Source organism: Thalassophryne amazonica, chromosome 21 (assembly GCF_902500255.1).
Source record: "Thalassophryne amazonica chromosome 21, fThaAma1.1, whole genome shotgun sequence".
NCBI classification, from domain to species: Eukaryota; Metazoa; Chordata; class Actinopteri; order Batrachoidiformes; family Batrachoididae; genus Thalassophryne; species Thalassophryne amazonica.
The window spans coordinates 33,205,826-33,215,315 of NC_047123.1; the positions used below are offsets into that span (position 1 = coordinate 33,205,826).

Genomic DNA, 9,490 nt, shown 5'->3' on the forward strand with positions numbered 1-9,490 from the left:
ACCGTTTCCCCCTCTGTCTTCTCTAGGCCTCCCTATTGCCAATAGGCAGAGGGTCCAACCCAAGGTCGGACTGGACAATTTCTCATTCGATGTCCAGGTTGTCCACAGCTCCAACACTCATTAGAGGGTTGATCCCCTATTGGGGGTGTTGGTCCCATAGGCGGTCCCGCTTGACTGTTCCTGGGAGCTGAGTTTTGGAATCTGCTTCCAAATGAAGGTTGGCAAGATCCTCTTCGCCACCCTCCTCTTTGACCTTGAAAGTTCCGTGACTCTCCTCTCCACCCATGACTGTAGGTGGGTCCATTTCCGGGTGTGCCAGTGCTATGGTAGTGATAGTGATGCTCCACTGGTGCTGAGACTTCTCCTGCAGCAGTGCTCCCTGCTGCTCCTTGGGGGCTCTGTGTGGCTGTTACCACAGGTGCCTGTATGGTGGCAGCAGTGTTTGTCGTAGGGCCTGTGCTTGCCGACTCAGAAGGAACAGGGGTCATCATTGGTGCCTGGGTCTTTGTTTTTTCTTTCTTGACTTTGGTTAGCTCTCCCAACTGCATCTGCACCAATTTTTTCGTCAGGGATTTTGCTGCATCTTCTTCTTTTGTTTTTCTTTCTTGTAGATTCAAGATGGTGACAAATATGCTCAGAGTATAAAGCCCAATTCATTTTCGATAGTCCCACGACTCCATCTAGGGCTTTCTGTACCTCATCTGGTAGAGCCTTTTTTACAGTTATTTTAAACAGGATTTCAGTTGCTGGAGAATGGTTCCATGCATTTCCTGTTTCCTCCGCCCATCTTTTCTGGAATCGGTGCAGGAACTTCTTTGGGCACTCTTCAGGTGTCCACTCCTCATCATCCAATTTAGAGGATCCAAGACCTCAGGGTACTTTCTTCTCAGTCCTTCCCACATGGAGTTTCTATAGCGATTAAAGGGGACTTCATCATGTTGATTAGTGCCCATCATTTGTGTTAGTCCAACCTTTCCTGCTAATTCTTCAGTGTCATGTTTTCCCATGACATGCATTTGCAAGGCTTTTATGTCACCTAAAGACAAGGTTACCCCTGCAGTGCCTTCTTCTAAGGCAGTTATCCATCTCCCAGCTCCTTGGGTGATGTCTGGCAGCCTGTTGGCCAGCCCCACCATGTCTGTCCAGCTCCATGGGGTATACACATGATGACCATTTCTAACCACCAATGGGCATATGAGGTCTTCGTCCTCCTCTTCTTCTGTGCGGGCTCCATACTGTCTTCCAGATCGAGTGCGACTGACTGGTTCCAGGCAGTCCATCCAGTCGGTTATATTCTGTTCTAAAGCCGCTATGTCTTTGGCTACACATCGTTGTCTTTGCCTGAGTCGGGCCTCTTTTGCACTCTCAATGATGATCTCACCAGAAATTTTTCGGGTGGGTGGCTGTATAATGTGATTCCCTTGATTGGGCGTCGATTGTTGTAATATTCTTCTTTCCTCGGCGTCCCTATGTCTTTGTATTCTTTCCTTCGCTAGCCGAAATTGCTCAGCTAGTTCTTCATTATCTCTTCTGGCCAGATCCAGTGTGTCACAGAAGCTCTTGTGCCACTCTTCGGAGCCTCTAGCCTGTGAAGGTCCAGTCGGCTGACTTATGGTGGGAGGGGACGGTTTTCAGTGGACCTCGATGTGCAGGCGGAGCCTTCAGGTCTCTCTCTGTATCCTCGTCTGCCTCCGTGTCACTGTTATTTGTGGCCCCCCCTGCTGGTCATGGTGAGCGACCACTTACTTTCGGACTTGGAGACCTTGTATGATCCATTTGACAGACTGAGGACCTGTCTCCTTGTGGCTCTCGAGCTTTTAGTGTCAGTGTGAATTGCCCTCCACATCCATGCCTTGGTCCTCTTCACGAGTTCCTAATACAAATTGTCCAGCTGTCTTTCCCATATCATGACGTTTATATGGGGGTGGCTCTGCTTCCCAGCTCGGTGCACTGGCTTTAGTCTCTTTGGATCTTTCCTCTGTCATTTTTTCTCTTTTCTGCTGTAGCCTCTGTGCTTCCTGCTTGAACAAGGCCAAAACTTCTTTTTCTTCAGTGAGTTTTTTGTTGTTTTTCACGTTCTTCTGCTGATCTTTAATTTCTTTTTTCTGTATTTCTACCGCAACTGCTTCACACATCACCAGATCAAATGATCCCACCAAAGGCCATTGCCTGCCCCCATGTGACCTTTTGTGCCACTTTCTCATACATTGGTTGGCCTTAGTGCGTTTTCCTGGATATTTTCTTAGTACTAAGTCTAGCGGGGTACTTTCCCGACCTTGACCTTGAGAGTTACCCATGTAACCCTGACAAACGCTATGTGAGGTGTTTCTATGGTGTTCTGGTAGTCCCTCAGGGGCTGTCCTGATCCAGACCAATAACTTGCTGGCTGTAACACCTGTTTTGTATTTTAAACCCTTAAAAAGGATTAAATTTCCAACTGTTATGCCCGTCTTCTTTTTCTTTAACTAAATACGAAAATTTACCTGTTTCCCACCGAACCTTCCTTGGGACCACAGTCAGAGTCAACCTAGGAAACAGTTCTTCACCTGGATCGGTTGGTAGTGTTACTAAATGATTTAATGGTATGCTAAGTTCTTTATTAGGATCAGCACAAAGCAGCTCCAGCCACGGGGTTAAACCCTGATGCCACAGATGTCTTATCAGCAGCTCCCAATTAATTAGAGGGAATTGTTCTTTCTTTTGCTTCAGATTGATTACCTTAGTAATCTGCCATAATTTCTGATTGATCTCTTGTTCGTCCTGCCAATGTTCTGCTCCTACCCTGTCAAAATAGGTCCTTTCCAGCCAAAAATGTGTCCTGATTCCCTGGGTTTCGATGTCTCCGTCAGTCAAGTAATGTTCTGGGAGTATTATTTCATCATCACTTAAGTCTCCCATCAATGACTGTCCCAAGCATTGATCAGTCTGTCAGCTTTTTCACTATAATCTAAGCTTTATCTCTTTTGATTTATAACCAACTTTATTTATTTAATCCTCTTACAACCCTAACACTTCCTAATGTCTTTGCTCCCGACTTTCTTCTATTTTCCTTCTAATTTTTTAACTTTCTGCTTCTAGTCTTTTTCTGCTATATTTGTTTATTAGTTTTCTCTCTTTGAAATAATATCTACCTTTTCTGTATTTACATAGCACTCTTCTCCTGTCTTTTTCTTCACTGTCTCTGTTTCACACTTTACTCTCTGCTGTCATGCCCCTCCCAAGTCCTCCTGTTGGGTCTAAATACCCTCCCCCCTCGTACTCTTTCACATTATCTTGTATGTCAGCCAGCTTGCAAGCCCACAGCTTTTTGCTTGCACCTCCCCGCTTACTCTCCACTTCTCCCACACACAATTTTCAACAGCTTTATACACAAAAATTATTAAAAACAACTTTCTATATATCTCTATCTAGACTTTCTGCCACTTTTCACTCCGCGGCTTTAAACAACCTTTTTATTCACTTAACACCAATGTGTTCTGTTTAAGCATGTATCTCTTCTTCACGTTAGACAGCTTCTCCGGCGCTGTCAGCAACTTCATATATTACTTTTTTACAAGCCCTCTTTGAGCGTACAATATTTCATTTACTTCTACGCCTTACCGCGCCTCGCGTGCGTATCCTGTGCTTAATATATTATTTTCACCAGCTCCTTTCTGAGCATACAATATTTCATTACTTCTACGCCTTACCGCGCCTCGCGTGCGTATCCTGTGCTTACTATATTATTTTCACAAGCTCCTTTCTGAGCATACAATATTTCATTTATTTCTACGCCTTACCGCGCCTCGCGTGCGTATCCTGTGCCTTTCTGCACTTTCTTCTACCTTTTTTTTTTTCACTTACTGAGCTCCTCGTGAGCTTAATGTGCCTTTGCACTGAAAATATTCTCTTTTTCTTTCTTATAAAAAAACTCATATTACTGTGTACTTAATTACTTATTCTTCTCCCACGCCCCACAAGCGTGTATCTGGTGCCTTACTGCACTATTTTCTGCTTCATTAATTCTCATGTATTCTGCACTAACTCTTCATTCATTTTATTTTTTTTTTATAGTTTTTCTCTTTTCTTAAAAAATGACGTCCTTTATTGAGCTCTTTTACTTACTGTCAGCTGTGCCACTTTGCACTTTTAAATCTCTTTATCACGTACGGTATTTCTACTGCGCCCCCTCAGGCGCTTATCTTGTGCTTCCTCTGCACGTATTCTCTGTTAACTCTTTTTCTCACTTATTTCACTTCAGTCTCTGTTAAACTCTTTAAACAACCTTGTATTACCTTGTATCTATTTGTCAGTATACTCCCCTAAATTAACCCCTACAGCGCATGCTATCAGCCGGCACGTTAGTAACGAATTTCAACACCAATTATTCCCCAAGCATCCAGGTTAGTTCTTCACGCACTCTTTCCGCACCAGAGTTCATGAACATTCCTGACCTTTCACTCACACAGACATTCTTTTTCCCGGGAACACACACACCTTCTGGCATTTTATCTACAAGGCCTGATAATTTTCAATCTTATCTTTTTTAGTCTCTTATCAATTTTCTTAGTCCAGGTTCTTTTGGGTAAGAGGCAATTAAAAAATATCACCTGTCAACTTGGGCGGAAATCCCGACTCACTCCTCCAGATCGTGCAGAAATTATAAAAGGTTTCTGCTTACCTTTTAGTCGTGATCACTGTTATTTACGGTCTGGAGGGATGAGCTGGACTGCCCCAGGCTGCCGGAATGCCCCTGGACCCTCCTGAAGCTGGCTCGCCAAGTTCTGTCGCGGCTCGTCTTTAGTCTTCTCAGGATGTCGTCTTTTAGATAACACAAACTAATTGCAAGTGATATGCTAGAAAATGACACAACACTTTAGAATAATTCAGCCTTAAGCAAGATAAAATGCACAGAGTTTTTAAGTTTATTTAAGCCTTCGACACAAAGCTTAGACAAACTGAGTCCTCTAGAGAGACTGAATAGGTGACAACCGCGCTCATCTATTTATTGGAGACCCGCGGGCATCGCTCCTCCTTCGACTTTTTTATTTATTTCATTCCCAAGACATGGTTTTCTATTGGAAGCGTCCTCTAGTGAACCCTAAGCAGGTGTTAGGCCATTATTTCAATGTGACAAACGCTCCCATTAAAACGTGAAGGATTTACAACTGATTTTTTTAAAAGACCTTCAGCCACAGGTGCAGCTGGCCTGAGGCCCCCTCCGCACGTGGCCTCAGCCACACGTGCAGCTGGCCTGAGGCCCCTGCACGCGGCCTGCGGGAAAGCACCTAAAAGGCCTTGGAAAGCCCCTGACAGACTGAATGACTAATAGAGCCCTTTTTTTTGGGGTTGAACACCTGCTAGTTCAACCAGAGGACATACAGTTCGGATCAGGACACTTGATAGTTCATCACAGTTCAAATATGGACCTAAAAATTCTTCTACAATTGCTTAGTTGTGCATCTGGGGCATGTTGGTGTTTAAGTGGGTGGGTTCAGGCACATTGTGTGAAGCAGCAGAAAACAGCTACACTATAGACCAACAAAAGCCTGGTTTAAAGTTGAGTGCCATTTTCCTGATATTACGCCTTCCATAAGAAGATTCACAATGTGTATTCCCAAAACTAAACTGATTTGAAAATACCCAATCAAGTAAAAGCAAACAGGAATGGCGGGGGTGGAACCACAAAACATCACTGCTTCACCACAGGGAGCTTTGGTGTTTGGTGACGCATTGCGTCGTGAAGGCGTAATAATACATCTAATTTGAGTCCACCATTTAAAAAGCAATGCGCCATGTTCCAGCACATGAAAGATTGTACTCTTGATTGGTTTACTTCATTTTAAACCAAACACACCAAATAATAATTAACCAGCTAAATACGCCTGTGCACCATTCACTTTATTATTACACTTGATTATGTGCCATGTGAACTGCAAAGTGGAATTGAACACACCTCATATGCTCTTGCGCTATGCACTTTAGATAATACACCACAGCATGTCAAGATAGGGCCCTTTCAGTCCAAACATACTCTAGTTGTTTTTTGTTGAATGTGGTGTTATGAAATAACGTTTGGATGTAGATCATGTTGCCCACCTCCCTCTGTCCCATCTGTCACATGACGTCCTGGCCTGTGCGTGCGGGTGTCTCGCCTCATCCTGACGCTGATCAGTTTTGTTCCCTGTGACGTCACTCTGCTTCAGCCTCCTTGTGAACATGTTTCCTCCTAGCAGCAACTGTTTGTTTCTACCCTGATGTAAACTCGCTGTAGCTGCATCCTGTGACAGCCGCCTCATTCCGCAACACAACCCTTTGAAAATCTAGACCAGAAAAGAGATTCTGATTCAGAACCATCCACCCAGATTTTCCAAAAAAGTCGCCATCCTTCCCCTCACACCACCATAAGCCTGGAAGCGATCAGCTCCATTTTGCCCCATTTCCCGCCTCCCCTCACCTCTGCCCCGCCCTCCCCCACCCGGACGTCCCACCCTGGCATGCTGTCTGTGCGCCGGGTGCTGAGTCTGAACTCTCCTCTGCAGTGGCAGGCAGTGTCGCCATCGGAGAAGACCCCCGATCTGAAAAGGGCTTTAAGGACCCTGCTTAGTAAGATGAAGGTAAAGTCAACGACAGCTTTGCACCAAACACACACCTGTGAGCATCGTGCGCCGCGCACACACCTAGCCGCCACCCATCAGCACACGCATGCGGCGCTTCCACTCCAAAGGTGTTGTCAGTTTTCCCGCCACGCCGCATCAGAGAAACGTGTGACATCAGCTTCTCCACTGATGTCACATGTCTGTCAGCAGGGCGGAGTCTCTGCTGCATCATCAGTTATTCGCCCGGTGTGCTCCAGTCTTTAGTTTGTGCTCATCCTTTCACCAGCCAATCACAGCATGTCTGCTTATTTTACGGAAAGAAGTCAGATTTTTTTTTTCTCACATTGATTTCATGACGTCCAGGGTCTCTGATGATGTAGAACTTTTATTGAGGGGACGAGTAGAACGCTGTAAACGGCGACTCAGCGATATCGAACAACCAGTTTTCATTTTGTGCTGCTACATGACCCTTGATTCGTATTATTTTTGTTAATCAGTAAATCATGTTAGCAGTTTATTATTTTTTTTTTTTTTCTTGGACTGATTTCTTCAGTCCAAGGGATAAGCCACGCCCCTTCATCTGTGCCACCTGCATGTTTGTTTTCCTTCAGCTGATCGTTTCCACTTGGTTGAGCCACTGATTGGTTGCTGAGTTGGAGGACTTTGGCGGGTGGGTGGTTGGGTGGGTGCATGTCGATGAGCAGGGGGCGGGTCCAGACATTAGTACAGAATGTGTGATGTCATCGGCTGACCTACTGTTTCCACGTTTCTCCCCAGGATTCGGACTCCCCGCGTCACTCCACAGCCTCCAACAGCTCCACCTTCAGCAGCCCTCCCAGTCCGGCCTCCCCTCACAAGACCAAGTCCCTGTCCCTGGAGAGCACAGACCGGATGGGCTGGGACACATGAGCCCCGCCCACCACCCAACTGACTGACAGCACAGGACTCCAATCCCGCCCACCCAGCCGGCGTCTCGCTTCTTACTCCTCCCACTGTTCCCCTTCACTGCCCCGAGAACTGCGCCAGCGTTTGTTCTGCTCCACCTTTATCACCTTGGTTTGACTCCGCCCACCACGCTCACACAACGGAGTTGAAAGATTCCTATTCGAGGGATGTTTTGTAAATGTCGGCGCTTTTCAGCACGCGTTTATCCAGAAAGGTCACATGACATAGGAAGGAAACTGTCGAGCTTCATCAGCTTCGTGATTCATGAAGCGTTGGGCTTCTCCCGCGACTCTCAAAAAAAAAAAAAAAAAAAAAAAAAAAAAAAAGCTGAAAGGGAAAAAAAAAAAAAAAAAAGGATTTGTACTTGTACATAGGAGCTTATGGGTTTTAGGGGACAATATTTTAATTTATTTATCTTTAACAAGGGAGCAAAGTGGTGGAGTTTCAATCCCACAATCCCTCAGTTTCTGTCAGACGGGAACAAAAACTGCGTTAAAGAAAGAAAAACTGCAACTTTATTTTGCTTTTGATTCTGATGTTCAAGTGCGGTGACTTTATATTTTATTTTTCTTAAATTTTCCCTTAAACATAAGCAGCATGAATAAGGCGGGGCTTATTGCAGCTCCTCTCATTGGTGCTGCGCGAGTGACATCATGAGGCTCTCCCGGATCGCCCTCTGTGTGTAATGTAGTGCTTCCAAGGAAGATGACACCAAACTGACCGATTCCATCACAGCAATGTACATAACGTTCAAAATAGAGAGTAATATATGAAAAGGAAAATACTATAGAGAAAAAGATGAGAAGGAAAAAAGTTCTTTAATTTTCCTTTTGAGTGACTTTTTTTTTCTTCACAAAAGCCATTTTTTAAAACCACTTGTTTTTTTTCCTGTCGTTGCTTTTAGATTTTTCTATTGTATGTGTGACTCATGTTTTTGTCCCATAATTTGCATTTGATGTATAATGCGTTTATGGAACGATGCCGCTGCCTGAACGGCGACGTGATTCTGCTCCGTCACACGCGAGTTCTGACAGAGCCTGGCGGCATTTTTAAGCAACAGATGCCTTGTCGTCCTTTGTGAGAGCTTCACTAATCGAGTTACTGTGTCCATTTCCAAAATCACCAGGCAACCTCAGACGGTAACAGCTGACCACTCTGTCACGTGGACTCATTTTGACAGATTCCCCCCACCACAAAATGTCACTCAAAACAACTCATTCCAAGTGTGTGCTTTTTTTAAAAAAAAAAAAATTAATTTATTTTTAAATAGTGTGCCACTGAGTTTGTTTTATTCCAGCTGTTGCCATGCGCTGTCCTTAATTCCACAGTTTTTCTGTAGTTTGTAAGAGCCGAGCAAACGAAAAATCTCCAGGTGTTTTGTCCTCAAAAACAGTGTCCCAATTTTAAGATCAGAACCTCAGGAAAGATCGGCACCAACGAACAATTTGGTTTGAGTAAAACTGAGCGTGTGGAATGGAAGGATGGAGACGAGTCTGGATGAAATTTCTATATATAAAAAATATGGGCGATGCTTTCAGGGCAACAGGCAGCTCGATGGCTGAGGTGCCACAGTGGTAACATTGAAAATAAAATTCTAAACGCCTTTGCATTTCAGTGAGGTCTTATCTACTTGGCTCTTTCATATCATACTACATTTTTGTTTTGTTTTTTCTAGGATTGCTTTGTAATTTTGTACAGTTTTGCATGTTATAGATGTAATCATTTTGGTTTGTTTTAATTTTTTTTTTTTTTTTTTTTTGAATGGTTTTGGTGTTTTACTGAGGATAACCCACTGCAGGTGATGTAGATTCTTTTGCACAAGAAATATTTAAGGTGTAAGGTAAAAAAAAATAAAATAAAAAAATAATGTATGGAACTGGCTGCCACGCTGATGTGGAGAACTTGTATTAACCTGACTCCGATGTATTTCAATAAAGCGGAGTGCTGTTACAAATACAAACCTGGTG

At 44.1% G+C, this 9,490-nt stretch overlaps 1 protein-coding gene across 3 annotated transcripts in view; it reads left to right on the forward strand.

Moving 5' to 3' along the window:
• The window catches only part of cdc42bpab (CDC42 binding protein kinase alpha (DMPK-like) b), a 106,302-nt gene extending 96,819 nt beyond the window's left edge, over nt 1-9,483 (forward strand). For 2 of the 3 annotated variants that reach the window (XM_034161871.1, XM_034161870.1), the window contains 2 exons: nt 6,522-6,596; nt 7,356-9,483. In XM_034161871.1, the coding sequence (XP_034017762.1) occupies nt 6,522-6,596; nt 7,356-7,487 (207 nt within the window). In that variant the 3' untranslated portion in view covers nt 7,488-9,483. The remainder of the gene's footprint in view (nt 1-6,521; nt 6,597-7,355) is intronic. The other variant, XM_034161872.1, reaches the window with a different exon arrangement.
• Nucleotides 9,484-9,490: the final 7 nt, after the last annotated feature.